The sequence below is a fragment of the Plecotus auritus genome (genome assembly GCF_963455305.1).
Source record: "Plecotus auritus genome assembly, chromosome: 2".
Classification (NCBI taxonomy): Eukaryota; Metazoa; Chordata; class Mammalia; order Chiroptera; family Vespertilionidae; genus Plecotus; species Plecotus auritus.
In genome coordinates, this window is record NC_137771.1 from 113,721,811 (window position 1) to 113,739,298 (window position 17,488).

Genomic DNA, 17,488 nt, shown 5'->3' on the forward strand with positions numbered 1-17,488 from the left:
TGTCTGGTCATGGGCCTGTTTGGGTTCTTCTTGCTTAGAGTTCTCTGTGCCTCCTGAACTTGTGTGAGTTTTTCCTTTACAAGTTTAGGGAAGTTTTCTGTCATTGTTTCTTCAAACACATTCTCTATCCCTTATTCCCTTTCTGCCTCTTCTGGCACACTTATTATTTGAATATTGTTATGTTTCATGTTGTCTCACAGCTCTCTTAAGCTGTCCTCCTGTTTTTTAATTTTTTTTTTCTTTTTGGTTCTCTGATTAAGTGATTTTTTCAACCCTGTCTTCTAATTCACTGATTTGGTCCTCAACTTCCCCTAATATGTTGTGTTTTCCTTCCATGTGTTCTTTATTTGTGTTATTTCAGTATTTATTTCTGACGGTTTTTGTTTTTTTTTCATTACTGTATCTTTTTTCAAGCTGTTGAGTTTCTTTGCCATCATTAGTCTGAAATGTTTCAGATAAATTTCTTATCTCTGCTTCATTTATCTCTTCTGGAGAATTCTGTTTTTCTTTCATTTGGATTTTTTCTTTGTCTCCTCATTTTGGCCCTCTGTTTGGGTTTGTGTTAGGTAGATCCTCTATGCCTCTCAATCTCTAGTGCAGGCAGTGTCAAATGCTGTTTCTGACTAATTAAACCAGGCAAAGACCACCTCTGTCTACAGACTGATAGGATTCTGACTTGAATAGCCTCAGACAATTGTCCTCAGGTGAGGCAAGAGTTTTTTTCAACAGGGTGGGGTAGTTGCTTCTGCCTGGAGGCTAATTGTTATTTTTAGTCTCTTAAGTGGCCTCAGGACAAGGTGTTTTCCAATAGGGTGGGTCAACTGTCTTCCCCCCAGGCAAAGCAAATGTCTGTGTGGGAAAGATATCCTCTGCTCTGTGAGGGAATGACTCAGCACTAGAAACTGGGGGTATCTGCCTTCTGTGCTCTAACCCTCACATCCCCAATTCTAGCATCTGCTCACACAACTCCAGTTCATTCTGCTCTCCCTCTGCTGGAGCACAACGTGGATGGTTCCACAGGGAATTTTGTGCATTGGCCCTTTAAGAGGGTGCCTGAAATTCCAGTTGTCTCTTCCTGGCAGACAACTACCCTGCTGCTTTTCACAGCCACATGTTATGTGTGTATCCTTCTCAGGAGTGGTGCTCTCTGCTGGGGGGGCCATCTTTGGGATTAGATCCCAGAATTCTCAGTCCCAACCCCCAACAGATATCTCTCCAGAACATCAGTTGCTTTCAGTGGGTGCCCGGGCAGCCCCTCTGTGCCTTTGCCCCTCCTACCAGGCTCTATACAGTCTCCATGTTTGGTCCCTGTGTATCAGGATTCTCTGCTGTGAGTATTCCATTGATTATTCTGGAAGTTTTCTGTATTTTAGTTGTAATTGCAGTTTATTTCTGGGAGCATGTTCATGAAGCATCCACTTACTCTGCCACCATTTTTAATCTTCTGTAGGTTTATTTTTAAATTCCATGAGTTTTTGTTATTGCACTGAAAATGCTGCGAAGTGAGGAAGATATTGGAGGGACATCGGGAAAAGGAGACAGCCAATCCTTTGGCACAGGTATTATTAAATTTCTATTCTTTTATCCAAAACCAAAGAAGAAAAGGTTGCTAATTAAGTTGAAAGTTGGAAAGAAAGGATAAAGACATAATATCTTTATAACATGGAAAATCTGCCATATCTTATATCTATGTACACATCAGAAGGGCAGAAATAGGGCTCTTTTCACATTCTGAACATCACCTAGTTCTTTGTTAAGCAATGAAGCTGTCCTGAACTTTATCCAAGGTAAATAATTGGGATACTTTTGTTTATATATTTTTCAGTGAAAGTGAAAATAAGCCAAAAAATCTAAATTGAATTTGAAAGAAAAGGGAAACTTAGGTTTTTAGGAAATACAAGAAGGTCTGCCTGCCAGAAATGCATTCTCACTCCTGAAGAATGTTGGTTCTAAACTGGCCTTCTATGTAAAGCTTAGTCCTGGGGGAGTGTGAAATGCTGTGTTTGTAATTGACAATTGAGAGAGAAACAAGTCAGTTACACTCTTCAGGACCATACTTACAAAGAGAAAACAGGCACCAATCATGGCTGCTTTGACCCTCACATCTAAATCCACAGGAACATGAATCCCAAAGTTGTCAGCATTGGTGAAAACATTGTTTACAAACCCAGACCAGTACTTTGAAATCTTCCCAATTGTAAGATTTTCATTAATGGTCTTCACCTTTAAAAAGAAAATAAGAGGAAGGTCTTATATTTCTTCACATGCTTATTTCATGAGAGATTAATTATTTTATTCATTGTCTCTAAATGACAATATGATGTTACTCATTTCTTTACATAAGCACAAGTTTATGTATTTAACTTTCCATTTCACTCTTCAGGACTTTTGCTTTCCTGACAGTTTTCTAATCCATCATAAATTTTTATTTTGTTTTGTATACAGATGGAGAATGTAATAGCAATACAAAATTAAGGCCAGCCGACCACAAGATGGCAGCAAGTACATAGTTTCAATTATGTGGTCTAACCAAAAAGGTAATTCCTTTACTGGAGGTCCCAAATTTTAAACCTCAATTCCTCATAAAAAAAAGAAAGAGAGAGAAAGAAAGAGAGAAAGAAAGGAAAAAAGATAAAGGCTTTAGAAATAATTAGCTTCACTTCTAGGTGCAATTTATTAACTTCTAAATTTTATTACTGATTTTATAATTACAAACACATTTAAATTTTATTAGCCATTGCTTAATCTCATTTTTATATTATACTTAGACGTTTACTAGCTAATTTATTTAATAACCAATCATAAGCACTATTTTTGCATTAAAAAATCCTAATATACCACACAGGAAGTTCAGACTAATTTGACATGAAAAAAACTTATAGTCCTCTTCAGCTAGGCATTCACAATGAAACTTTATCAGCTATTCATTTACTTGCCTTGTTTCCCATTCAAAGGCTGAAAGTGATTCAATATAAACTTTCATTTTCAGTATGTCAGTAGAAGGTAGAAAATAGAGAAAGTTACTTAGGACATCCCTATACCCAGAATACTAAAACACTTATGTCTAAGTTCTTCTTTGATCATAGGGCATGTTTTTATACTTTATTCTTAGGAGAGCCATGCCAAGTCCTTTTGGAATGGAGTGGAGTTAAGAGATCTCCTTTTGCAAAATTTACATTGTATCCTATGTGAATGCTGTTAAACTGAATGTCCTAGGTGGTATACATGAATGAATAAATAAAAAATTAACATACAGTTTAAATCAGACCATATCCTTTGCCTAAGGTGGAGAAACTAAGATAGTTCATATTGACATGCAACAACTTATTGTTTTCTAACATTCAATTTACATAAATACATTTATGTGAGAATATATTGTTCTATAAAACAAAGATAGCAAGTCTTATGAACATAACTTTTAAATTAGTGGTATTTTAATGTAATGTGCTTCTGAGATGAGATCTGAACTGTGGTATGTTACCACCAGTGCTATAGGATGTAATTTATGTGACTCTAAACTATATATATTTGCTTTATACAATGGGTGCTATCCTTCTACATAAATAAAATTTTTGTAGTATGTTTAAAAATTCCTTAGTATTTCTGAAATTATGAGTTACTATAGGGATGTACAATATTGGTTTATTACATTATTTCACAAATATATTATTTTCTAAGTTTATTACAGAAATATTTCATGATTTGAACATTTTTTCTTCAATTTTTTTGTTTATTAAGGTATTACTTATGTGTCCATATCCCTCTATTGCCCCACACCCCACTCCCATACATGCCCTCACCCCCCAGGGTGTTATGTCCATTAGTTATGCTTATATGCATGCATACAAATTCTTCGGTTGATCTTTTAACTTCCCCGCCTCCCCAGCCTTCCCGCTGTAATTTGACAGTCTGTTCAATGATTCTTTGCCTCTGTATCTATCTTTTTGTTCATCAGGTTATAATGTTCTTTATTATCCATAAATGAGTGAGATCATGTGGTATTTTTCTTTCACTGACTGGCTTATTTCACTTAGCATAATACTCTCCAGTTCCAACAATGCTGCTGCAAATGATAAAAGTTCCTTCTTTTTTAAAGCAGCATAGTATTCTATTGTGTAGATGTACCATAGTTTTCTAATACATTCATCTGCTAATGGACACTTAGGCTGTTTTCAAATCTTACCTATTGTAAATTGTGCTGCTATGAACATTGGAGTGCATATATCCTTTCTGATTGGTGTTTCTAGTTTCTTGGGATATATTCCTAGAAGTGGAATCACTAGGTCAAATAGGAGTTCCATTTGTAGTTTTTTGAGGAAACTCCATACTGTTCTTCACAGTGGCTGCATCAGTCTGCATTCCCACCAGCAGTGCACAAGGGTTCCTTTTTCCCCACATCCTTGCCAGCATTTGTCATTTGTTGATTTGCTGACGATTACCATTCTGCCAGGTGTGAGATGGTACCTCATTGTCGTTTTGATTTGCATCTCTCGGATGATTAGTGACTTTGAGAATGTTTTCATATGTCTCTTGGCCTTCCTATGTAGTCTTTTGAAAAGTATCTATTTAGGTCTGTTGTCCATTTTTTAATTGGGTTGTTTATATCATTCTTTTGTTAAATTCTATGAGTTCCCTTAAATATTGGAGATTAAACCCTTATCGTAGATAATATTGGCAAATATGTTCTCAAATGCAGTGGGCTTTCTTGTTGTTTTGTTGATGGTTTCTTTTGCTGTGCAGAAGCTTTTTATTTTGATGTAGTCCCATTTGTTTATTTTCTCTTTAGTTTCTATTGCCCTAGGAGCTGTATCGGTGAAGATATTGCTTCAGCATGTCTGAGATTCTTCTAATATTTTAAGGTTTCCCTTCTTACATTTAAGTCCTTTATCCATTTTGAGTGTCTTTTTGTGTATGGTGTAAGTTGGTGGTCTAGTTTTATTTTTTTGAATGTATCTGTCCAATTTTCCCATCACCATTTATTGAAGAGACTGTCTTGACTCCATTGTATGCTCTTGCTTCCTTTGTCACATACTAATTGAGTATAGTGGTTTGGGTCGATTTCTGGGTTCTCTATTCTATTCCATTGGTCTATATGTCTGTTCTTATGCCAGTACCAGGAAGTTTTGAGAAGAGTAGCTTTGTAATACAGCTTGATATCTGGTATTGAGATACCGCCAACGTTGCTCTTCTTTCTCAGGATTGCTGCAGCTATTCAAGGTCTTTTTTTTTTTATTCCAGATGAATTTTTGGAGAGTTCGTTCTAGGTCTGTGAAATATGCTGTTGGTATTTTAATGAGGAGTGCATTGAATCTATAGATTGATCATAGGGCATTTTTGGACATTTTAATGATGTTGATTCTACCAATCCATGAACATGGTATGCTCTTCCATCTATTTATATCTTCCTCTCTTTTTTCAATGTCCTATAGTTTTCTGATTAGCGGTCTTTTACCTCCTTAGTTAAGTTTATTCCCAGGTATTTTAATTTTTTTGGTGTGATGGTAAATGGGACTGTTTTCTTAGTTTCTCTTTCTGTAAGTTCACTGTTGGTGTATAGAAATTCCATAGATTTCTTGGCATTAATTTTGTATCCTACTACATTGCCAAATTTGTTTATTTATTCTAGTAGTTTTTTTGATGGAGTCTTTAGGGTTTTCTATGTACAGTATCATGTCATCTGTGAATAAGGACAATTTTACTTCTTCTTTTCCAATTTGGAGCCCTTTATTTCTTCTTGTCTGATTACTGTGGCTAGCACTTCCAGTACTATGTTGAACAGGAGTGGTGAAAGTGGGCATCCCTGTCTTGTTCCTGTTCTTAGTGGAAATGGTTTTAGTTTTTGCCCATTGAGTTTGATGTTGGCTGTACGTTTGTCATTAAGGCTTTTATTATGTTGAGGAATGATCCCTCAATTCCCACTTTGCTCAGTGTTTTTATCAGAAAAGGGTGTTGTATTTTGTCAAATACCTTTTCTGCATCAATTGATATGATTATGTGATTTTTGTCTCTCACTTTGTTTATGTGATGTATCACATTTATTGCTTTGTGGATATTGTACCATCCTTGAATCCCTGAGATCAATCCCACTTGGTCATGGTGTATGATTTTTCTAATGTAATGCTGGATCTGCTTTGCTAGAATTTTGTTGAGGATTTTAGCATCTATATTCTTCAGGCATATTGGTCTGTAATTCTTTCTTTGTGGTGTCTTTATCTGGTTTTGGGATTAGGGTAATAATGCTGGCTTCATAGAAAAAGCTTGGAAATGTGCCTTCCTCTTGAATTTTTTGGAATAGTCTGATCAGGATTGGTTTTATTTCTTCTTTAAGTGTTCGGTAAAACTCCCCTTTGAAGGCATCTGGTCCAGGGCTTTTGTTTGTTGGAAGCTTTTTGATTATTGTTTCAATTTCATCAGTCATTATCAGCCTATTCAGGTTTTTTGAATCTTCCTGATTGAGTTTTGGAAGATTGTATTTTTCCAAAAATGTGTCCATTTCATTGAGGTTGTCCAGTTTGTTGGAGTAGAGTTGTTCATAGTATTTTTTTACAATCCTTTGTATATCTGTGGGGTCAGTTGTTACATCCCCTCTTTCATTTCTGATTTTGTTTATTTGGGCCCTCTCTCTTTGTTTCTTGGTGAGCCTGAATAGAGGTTCACCAATAATCTTTATCCTTTCAAAGAACCAGCTCTTGATTTCATTGATCTTATGTATTGTTTTTTTGGTCTCTGTCATTTATTTCTGCTCTGTTCTTTATTATCTTCTTCCTTCTGATTACTGTGGGCTTTTCTTGTTGTTCTCTTTCTAGTTCTTTAAGTTGCAAGGTTAGATAACTTATTACCATTTTTTCTTGTTTTTTGAGGTAGGCCTGTAGAGTTATGAACTTCGCTCTCAGGACTGCTTTCTTTGTATCCCATAGATTTTGGATTGTTGTGTTTTCTTGTCATTCCTTTCCAGGATGTTTTTAATTTTTTCTTTGATCTCTTTGGTAACCCAATCATTATTTAATAGCATGCTATTATTTCAGCTTCCAATTGTTTGATTTTTTTTTCATTGTCTTAATTGTAGTTGATTTCTAGTTTTATGCCATTAAGGTCTGAGAAGATGCTTGTTATGATTTCTATCTTCTTGAATTTGAAGAGACTTTGCCTGTGTTCTAATATTTGGTCTATCTTTGAAAATATTCCATGTGCACTGGAGAAGAATTTATATTCTGTACCTTTGGGATGAAATGTTCTGAAGATGTCAATTAACTCCATCTGATCTAGTGGGTCATTTAGGATTGCTGTTTCTCTGATGATTTTTTGTTTAGAGGATTTGTCCAGTCATGTCAGTGGGGTATTAAAATCCCCATACTATGATTGTATTGCTATCAGTCTCTCCCTTGATATCTTGTAGAAGTTGTTTTATGTGTTTGGGTGCTCCTGTATTGGGTGCATAAATGTTTAGTAGAGTGATATCTTCTTGTTGAATTGCTCCCTTTAGTATTATGAAGTGGCCTTCCTTATCACTTGTTATGGCCTTTACTTTGAGGACTATTTTGTCAGATATAAGTATTGCAATCCCAGCTTTTTTCTCATTTCCATTTGCCTGAAAAAAATTTTTTCCATCCCTTTACTATCAGTCTGTGTGAATCTTTTGTTTTGAGGTGCATCTCTTGCAGACAACATATATATGGGTCATGTTTTCTCATCCATTCAGCTACCCTATGTCTTTTGATTGGAGCATTTAGTCCATTTACGTTTAATGTTATTATTGATAAGTACTTGTTTGTCATAATTTTTATTCTTAATGTTTGTGTTCCTTCTTGCCTTTCGTTTCTTCTTTTTGCAGCAGTCCCTTTAGCATTTCTTGCATTGCTGGCTTGGCAGTAATAAAATCTCTTAGCCCTTTTTTGTCTGTGAAGCTCGTGATTCCACCTTCAATTTTGAATGATAGCCTTGCTGGGTATAGTATTCTTGGATTCAGTCCCTTGCTTGGCATCACTTTGTATATTTCATTCCATTCCCTTCTGTCCTGGTGTGTTTCTGTTGAGAAATCTATTGATATTCTAATGGGAGATCCCTTGTAGGTAACTTTCTGTCTCTCTCTGGCAGCCTTTAAGATTCTTACTTTTTCGTTGATGTTTGCCAATTTAATTATGATGTGTCTTGGTGTTGGTGTTTTGGGGTTCATCTTGATTCGGACTCTACGTGCTGCTTGGACTTGCATTTTTTTTCTTGCCAATATTAGGAAAGTTTTGTAATTGTTTCCTCAAACAGGTTTTCTGCTCCTTGTTCAGTTTTGTCTCCTTCTGGCATCCCTATTATGCAGATGTTGTTTGGTTTTTCATTGTCCCAAACTACCTTAGCCTCTCCTCTTACTTTTTAAGTTTTCTTTTCTTTTTTTTTTTTCAAATTTTTATTAAGGTATTATATGTGTACATATCTTACCATTGCCCCCCCCTACCCCACTCCCATACATGCCCTCACCCCCCAATGTTTTGCATCCATTGGTTACTCTCATATGCATGCATACAAGTCCTTCAGTTGATCTCTTATTTCCCCCACCTCTCCCTAACCTTACTGCTGTAATTAGACAGTCTGTTTGATGCTTTACTGCCTCTGTAACTGTCTTTTGGTTCATCAGTTTATAATGTTTTTCATTATCCCCAAATGAGTGAGATCATGTGATATTTTTCATTCATTGACTGGCTTATTTCACTTAGCATAATGTTCTCTAATTCCATCCAGGTGCCTACAAATGGTAGTAATTCCTTCTTTTTTATGGCAGCATAGTATTCCATTGTGTAGATGTACCATAGTTTTCTGATCCAGTCATCTGTTGACGGGCACCTAGGCTGTTTCCAAATCTTAGCTATTGTAAATTGTGCTGCTATGAACATAGGGGTGCATATATCCTTTCTGATTGGTGTTTCTGGTTTCTTAGGATATATTCCTAGGAGTGGGATTACTGGGTCAAATGGGAGTTCCATTTTCAGTTTTTTGAGGAAACTCCATACTGTTCTCCACAGTGGCTGCACCAGTCTGCATTCCCACCAGCAGTGCACAAGGGTTCCTTTTTCTCCGCATCCTCGCCAACACTTGTCGTTTGTTGATTTGTTGATGATAGCCATTCTAATAGGTGTGAGATGGTATCGCATTGTCGTTTTGATTTGCATCTCTCGGTTAATTAGTGACTTTGAGCATGTTTCCATGTGTCTCTTGGCCTTCCCTCTGTCTTCTTTCGAAAATATTCTATTTAGGTCCTTTGCCAATTTTTTTTATTGGATCATTTATCTTCCTTTTATTAAGTTGTATAAGCTGCCCGTAGATGTTGGAAATTAAACCGTTATCATTGATACCATTTGCAAATATGTTCTCCCATACAGTGGGGTTTCTTGTTGTTTTGTTGATGGTTTCTTTTGCTGTGCAAAAGCTTTTTATTTTGATGTAGTCCCATTTGTTTATTTTCTCTTTGGCTTCCATTGCCCTAGGGGCAGTATCGCTGAAAAAGTTCTTTTGGCATATGTCTGAGATTTTGCTGCCTGTGGATTCCTCTAGTATTTTTATGGTTTCCCGTCTTATATTTAAGTCCTGTATCCATTTTGAATTTATTTTTCTGTATGGTGTAAGTTGGTGATCTAGTTTCATTTTTTGCATGTATCTGTCCAATTTTCCCAACACCATTTATTGAAGAGACTGTCTTGACTCCATTGTATGCTCATGCCTCCTTTGTCAAATATTAATTGCGCATATTGGTTTGGGTCGATATCTGGATTCTCTATTCTATTCCATTGATCTATATGTCTGTTCTTGTGCCAGTACCAGGCTGTTTTGAGGACAGTGGCTTTGTAATACAGCTTGAAATCTGGTATTGATATCCCTCCTACTTTATTCTTCTTTCTCAGGATTGCTGTGGCTATTCGGGGTCTTTTTTTATTCAAGATGAATTTTTGGAGAGTTCTTTCTAGGTCTGTGAAATATGCTGTTGGTATTTTAATGGGGAGTGCATTGAATCTATAGATTGCTTTGGGTAGTATGGAGATTTTGATGATGTTGATTGTACCAATCCATGAACATGGTATGTTCTTCCATCTGTTTACATCTTCCTCTATCTCTTTTTTCAGTGTCCTGTAGTTTTCCGCGTATAGGTCTTTTACCTCCTTGGTTAGGTTTATTCCTAAGTATCTTAATTTTTTTGGTGAGATGGAAAATGGGATTGCTTTTTTAGTCTCTCTTTCTGTAAGTTCACTGTTGGTGTATAGAAATGCCATAGATTTCTTGGCATTAATTTTGTATCCTGCTACATTGCCGAATTCATTTATTAAATCTGTTAGTTTTTTGATGGAGTCTTTCGGGTTTTTTATGTACAATATCATGTCATCTGCAAATAACAACTTTACTTCTTCTTTTCCAATTTGGATGCCTGTTATTTCTTCTTCTTTTCTAATTGCAATGGCTAATACTTCCAGTACTATGTCAAACAGGAGTGGTGAGAGTGGGCATCCTTGTCTTGTTCCTGTTCTTAGGGGAAATGGTTTTAGTTTTTGCCCATTGAGTATGATGTTAGCTGTGGGTTTATCATATATAGCTTTTATTATGTTGAGTTATGATCCTTCTATTCCCACCTTGTTGAGAGTTTTTATCAAGAAAGGGTGTTGGATTTTGTCAAATGCTTTTTCTGCATCAATTGATATGACTATGTGATTTTTATCTCTCAATTTGTTTATGTGATGTATCACATTTATTGATTTTCAGATATTGTACCATCCTTGCATTCCTGGGATAAACCCTACTTGGTCATGGTGTATGATCTTTCTGATGTACTGCTGGATCCGATTTGCTAGAATTTTGTTGAGGATTTTGGCATCTACATTCATGAGGGATATTGACCTGTAATTCTCCTTCATTGTGTTGTCTTTATCTTGTTTTGGTATTAGGGTGATGCTGGCTTCATAGAAGGAGCTTTGAAGTGTTCTTTCCTTTTGAATTTTTTGGAATAGTCTGAGGAGGATAGGTTTTAGTTCTTCCTTGAATGTTTGGTAATACTCTCCTGTGAAGCCGTCTGGCCCCAGGCTTTTGTTTGCCGGAAGCTCTTTGATGACTGCTTCAATTTCTTCCATAGTTACTGGCATATTGAGCTGTTTAGATTCTTCTTGATTGAGTTTTGGAAGGTTATATTTTTCTAGGAATATGTCTATTTCCTCCAAGTTGTCCAGTTTGTTGGAATAGAGTTGTTCATAGTATTTTTTAACAATCCGTTGTATTTCATTGGGATCTGTTGTTATTTCACCTCTTTCATTTCTGATTTTGTTTATTTGGGTCCTCTCTCTTTGCTTCTTGGTGAGCCTGGCTAAAGGTTCATCAATCTTGTTTATCCTTTCAAAGAACCAGCTCTTGGTTTTGTTGATCTTTTGTATTGTTTCTTTGGTCTCTATGTCGTTTATCTCTGCTCTGATCTTTATTATTTCCTTCCTTCTGCTTACACTGGGCTTTTCTTGTTGCTCTTTTCCTAACTCTTTGAGTTGTTGGGTTAGGTAATTTATTAACATTGTTTCTTGTTTTTTGCAGTAGGCTTGTAGAGCTATGAACTTCCCTCTCAAGACTGCTTTCGCTGTGTCCCATAGATTTTGGATTGTAGTGTTTTCATTGTCATTTGTTGCCATGATGTTTTTTATTTCTTCTTTGATCTCTCTGGTAACCCAGTCATGGTTTAATAGCATGCTGTTTAGCCTCCATGTGTTTGATTTCTTTGGGTTGTTTTTATTGTAGTTGATTTCCAGTTTTATGCCACTGTGGTCTGAGAAGATGCTTGATATGATTTCTATCTTCTTGAATTTGAAGAGACTTTGCCTATGTCCCAACATATGGTATATCTTTGAAAATGACCCATGTGCACTTGAGAAGAATGTATATTCTGTGGCTTTGGGGTGAAATGTTCTGAAGATGTCAATTAATTCCATCTGGTCTAGTGAGTCATTTAGGATTGATGTTTCTTTGCTGATTTTTTGTTTAGAGGATTTGTCCAATGGTGATAATGGGGTATTAAAGTCTCCTACTATGATTGTATTGCTGTCAATCTCTCCCTTGATATCCTCCAGGAGTTTTTTTATGTATTTGGTTGCTCCTGTATTGGGTGCATATATGTTTACCAGAGTTATTTCTTCTTGTTGGATTGCTCCCTTTATTATTATGAAGTGGCCTTCCTTATCTCTTGTTATGTCCTTCAGTTTGAGATCTAATTTGTCAGATATAAGTATTGCTACCCCAGCTTTTTTTTCAGTTCCATTTGCCTGGAAAACCTTTTTCCATCCCTTCACCCTCAGTCTGTGTGCGTCTTTTTTTCTGAGGTGGGTTTCTTGTAGACAGCAGATATATGGGTCATGTTTTCTTATCCAGCCCATTACCCTATGTCTTTTGATTGGGGCATTTAATCCGTTTACATTTAAAGTTATTATTGATAGGTACTTATTTGTCACCATTCCTATTCTTTACACCTGTGTTCCTTCTTCGCTTCCTATTTCTTTCTTTTTTTACAGCAGACCCTTTAGCATTTCTTGCATTGCTGGTTTGGTGGTAATAAATTTCCTTAGTCCTTTTTTGTCTGTGAAGCTCCTGATTTCACCTTCAATTTTGATTGATAGCCTTGCTGGGTACAGTATTCTTGGATTCAGACCCTTCCTTTTCATGACTTTGTATATTTCATTCCATTCCCTTCTGGCCTGATGAGTTTCTGTTGAGAAATCAGTTGCTAGTCTGATGGGGGTTCCTTTGTATGTAACTTTCTGTCTCTCTCTTGCCGCTTTTAAGATTCTTACTTTGTCGTTGGTGTTTGCCAATTTAATTATGATGTGCCTTGGCGTCGGTCTTTTGGGGTTCATTTTGCTTGGGACTCTGTGAGCTTCTTGGATTTGTGTGGGTTTTTTCTTCTCTATATCAGGGAAATTTTCTGTCATTATTTCTTCAAAGAGGTTTTCTATTCCTTGCTCAGCTTCCTTTCCTTCTGGAACCCCTATTATGCGGATGTTGTTTTGTTTCGTGTTGTCCCAAAGTTCCCTTAGGCTCTCCTCCTGCCTTTTAATTTTTTTTTTCTAGAAGTTGCTCTACTTGTGTATTTTTTCCCATCTTGTCTTCTAGCTCACTGATGTGGTCCTCTGCTTCTTCTAGTCTACTCTTGATGCTTTCTATTGAGTTCTTTACAGCAGTGATGTCATTTTTTATTTCTTCTTGGTTCTTCTTCATTTCCTCTTGGTTCTTGCTCATATTGTCGAATTTGTCTTCCATTCTTTTCAGCCACCTTATGACCATTTCTCTGAATTCTTTTTCTGGAAGGTTGCTTGCCTCCATTTTGTTTACTTCCTTTTCTGGTGATGCCTGCTTTTCTTTCATATGCGGGCTGTGTCTTTGTCTCCCCATGGTCTCTCTTCTCTGGGTGTCTGCTTATGTAGTTCTCTCTCTCCTGTGTTGATTTAAAGGCACAAAATACAGCACTATCAGGTACAACACACAAGGCACTGAACAGAAATGTATTCACAATATTAATAACCTCCAATAAAGGTGACCACCAGAGAAAGGCAAATTAGGGGATAGGAGAGAAAGAAGAAGAGGAAAAAGAAAGAAAGAAGAAGAAGAGAAAAAAGGAGTGTCAAAATGAAATTGGGAAAGGGGATAAAAGAAGAAAAAAAAAGTAAGAGAGACAAGAAAGAGACTAAGAGAGAAAGGGAAACAGACTATATATATTGGGGATAAAACTCCAATAGAACAATCACTTATCCCAGCAAATGCCAGCAACAAGTACCTGGGGATTAATACAAACTACAACACCAACTAATATTGAGTGAGGCAAGGGAAAACAGAAGCACAAAACAAACAAAAAAATAAACAAAAGAAGAATAAGCAAAACAATCTCACAAAAAAGCATAAAAATTCGATATAATCTACATTCAATCGAACAACAACAAAAGGACAGAGAGAAAAACAATTTTTGGATAGTTAAGACAGCGAAGAGAGAGGTGTGTATTGACTTGGAGCAGGGGATTGGAGATTGGATATATAAGTAGGGTGAAATTTTAACGGGGGTAAACAGAAAGAATAGGGAAAATCTAAAGCAGGAAAGGGGTAAGATAAACAGGACACCGAAAAGGGAAAAGTGAGGAAGAGAGTGATGGCATAAAGGTAGAGTTGAGATAGAGTAAAATGATGCTAAAGGAAAGATAAAAATAGAATGTAGAACATTAATCCCAAAACAAAATGAAGAGAAAATAAAATGACACTTAAAAAAAAAAAGATAAAATAGCAGTAGTAATAATACGGATTGAAAATAAAAATGTAATAATTAAAAAGGTAAAATCAAGTGAGGAAAAAAGAAAAAAATTAGTTTCTTGAGTAAAAGATGCAAAAAATGAAAATAAAAAAATTAAAAAATAAAAATAAAATTTGGAGTAGTGAAGGTCATTCACTTCCTCTGTTGTTCTGTTTGGCATGCCTGTTTCTCAGTCCGGACAGTATTGCAGTTCCCTGCGTTCCACTGCTCTTCAGTGATGTCAGCCAGTCCTGATTTTAAGAAGGCGGTGTGTCTTAATTCGTATTCCTTTATTTTTGATTACACAAGAGTCAATTTGTGATTCAGCCCCTGGGTGGCAGTGTTTCTGGATTGACTTCTGGGTTTATCTATGGCCTCTCTAGGGATTGTTAGAGCCTTCTTGCCCTGTGGCACTCACTACCGGTTTGTGGGAGTGGGCTGCCTCAGAGCTGGCTTTCTGATGGTCACTCCCCGCTCCAATCCCCAGGTTCCAGAAAAACAACTTTCCCCTGCAGTCTCCCAGGGTGTCCCCAACTGGGTGATCCTATGTATTGGGCTTAGTAATCAGAAGCAAGAATTTCAAGAGGAAAAAGCCCAAGTGTGCGCACTCCGTGGCTGCGCGTAAGTCTAGCACACCCCTGAAATTCTTAGGGTGTCCCTGCACGTCAGATCAAAATGGGTTGCTTTTTAGAGAGCCCTTCTGTTAGCAGCTCTGAGGACCCCCTTCCACATTCACAGATCACGCCAGCCCCAACAGCCACCGATTTTTCTAGGCACAGACTTCCCTGGTCCTCCAGCTCCCGCAAAATGCGCGTTCCTCTCTCGCGCTGGGACCAGAGACCTCACCTTATCCCAGGCGAAATCTGACCTTTCCGTGGTGGAGTGTAGAGCTCCTCTGAACCCGTGTGTTTGCGCCAATTGGGGAGCGTTGTTCTGGGGCTCGCAGCTGTTCCGTGGGTGCCGCAGTTGTGGATTCTCAGGCTTCCGATAAGCTCCACTTTCCAGTTCCAGATGGCGCAGACTCCGCGTCCAAGCCCGCAGCAACAAACACTCCTTGTGCGACCCTCAGCTGTTCTTTCTTTCTGCTCCGGGACAAGGCTCGGAACACGTATGTCTATTCCGCCGCCATTTTTCCTCTCTTAAGTTTTCTTTCCAGTTGTTGCTGTGTTTGTGTGTTTTTCCTACCTTGTCTTCTAATTCCCTGATGAGGTCCTTAGCCTCTTCTAGTCTACTGTTTAAGACTTCCGTTGTGTTCTTTATTGCAGGTATGTCATTCTTCATTTCCTCTTGGTTCCTTTTCATGTTGGTGACATTCTCATTCAGCTCCTCATAATTCTCATTGAGTTGTGTGTATTTGTCAACCAGCTGTTTGAGCATCCTTATAACCATTACTCTGAATTCTTTCTCTGACATGTTGCTTGCCTCCATTTCATTTAATTCCCTTTCTGGTGATTCCTCCTTTTCTTTCCTTTGGGAATTGTTTTTTTTTTTTTTTTTTTTTTTTTTTTTTTTTTGTCTCCACATTTTTTGCTGTAACATTTTAATTATTTGTGTTTCTTAGATCCAACTGCTTCGGTACCCAGGTTCTTTTGGGGGTGGTACTAGAGGTGCAATCTCTCAGGTCTCCTGGGCTTGGTGATCTAGTGGAGCTCCTTACTTGAGCTATTTGGATTCTCTTGATGTAGGTGGATCTTGAATGTTTCTTATTCGTGGTGAATTCTTGTCTGGGGTTGGCAATATGAGTCACCCCCAGCTTCGTTGTGCACACTTTTTTGGATGTGATTGTGGTTCCGGCTCTTGTGGAAAAGGTTGTCTGAGGTCTCACTGATATGTTATCACTGTGGGTTCCCAGAGTCCACAGCCTGGGAAGAAGGAGTCTCAGGGCCTGAGGCTCGGGTACTGTGACTTTGGCCACTGTGGTGTGGCTCCTGCTGGATAGCATCACTCTGCAACTCAGTTTTAGGGGCACTGAGCCCATGACAGTGGGGGTTGGATGTCTCGTAGTCTCTGGTTGAGACAGTGGGACTCTGGCCAAAGTTGTTTTCCCCTGTGAATCACAAGGGCATTTAGGATCCTGTGGCTGGGGATGTCAGAATCTCAGGGTCTGTGGCTGAAATAATGTGACCTTGTCCATTGGGGCAAGTCCTCAATAATTCACTGATCTGTCCAGAGGTAGGCAGCCGGGAGAGAGATGTTGTGGATCCTACTGAGGGAGCCATGCGTCCCTGGTTGGAGAGGCACATGACCAGTGGCAGCACACAAAGGAGCCCAGGTGCCTTCTGCTGGGAGTGTGAGCTTGTGAGGCCCACATACTGGATCAGAGTGATTGTGGTGTGCCACTGGCCCTGTGCAAGGAATAGTCCTGGTTTCTGCTTCAGGGGATGTGCATCCTTGGTTGGATGTGCATCCCCAATGGCTGCTTACAGAGGTGCCCTGGAGCTGTCTGCTGGGGCAGTGGGCTCAGGGGGCTTATTTGCCAGAGCGGCACTACCACAAAAAGACTGGATGCCAGCAGCTGGGCTTGCACCTTGTGGCCAATACAAGAAGCACCTGGGAGCCTCCTGCCAGGGCAGTGGGCTCAGGGCGCTTGCACACTGGATCGGTGAGACTGCAGTGATTGGAGGTCAGCAGCTGAGGACTGGGAAGTCTGAGTTTCTGCTGGGAGGCCTTGAGCCTTTGGTTGGATATAAGTGCACCTAGAAGCAGCTCACAGAGGCACCCAGGAGTCGCCTTCTGGGTCAGTGTCCTCAAGTGGCCTGAATGCTGAAACCTCGCGACGCGGTATCTGCTATCTGTGGGTAGGCAGCTGGGAAGAGGGAAGTCCAAATTTCTACTGCCAGGGTTGTGTGCCCTTGTTTGGTTATGAGCATGCCGATCTAGGGCTCAAGCAGGCACCCAGGAGCTGCCTATAGGGGAAGCAGGCTCAGTAGGCCTATGTGCTGGAAAGGTGCAACTACAGTGTCCAGAGGTCAGCAGCCAGGTAGGGACATGTCCCAATTTTTGCTGCCTTGTGCCCTTGGTTGAAATCACGCGTGCCCAGTGGGGGCTCACAGAGGCACTCAGGAGCCATCTGCTGGGGTAGTGGGGCTCAGGAGGTATGCATGCACTCTGAAAAGGTGTGACTACAGTGTCCTGAGGTTGGCAGCTGTGGGGTGGGAAGGCTCAGTTTTTGCTGCCGAGGCCTTGTGCCCTTGGTTGGATTTGTGT

At 38.7% G+C, this 17,488-nt stretch overlaps 1 protein-coding gene across 1 annotated transcript in view; it reads right to left on the reverse strand.

The window, feature by feature from the left end:
* The window catches only part of PLSCR5 (phospholipid scramblase family member 5), a gene marked incomplete at both ends in the record, with an annotated part of 74,497 nt that overhangs the window by 16,662 nt on the left and 40,347 nt on the right, over positions 1-17,488 (reverse strand). The window contains one exon of the mRNA XM_080654661.1: positions 2,062-2,223. Within this exon, the coding sequence (XP_080510787.1) occupies positions 2,062-2,223 (162 nt within the window). The remainder of the gene's footprint in view (positions 1-2,061; positions 2,224-17,488) is intronic.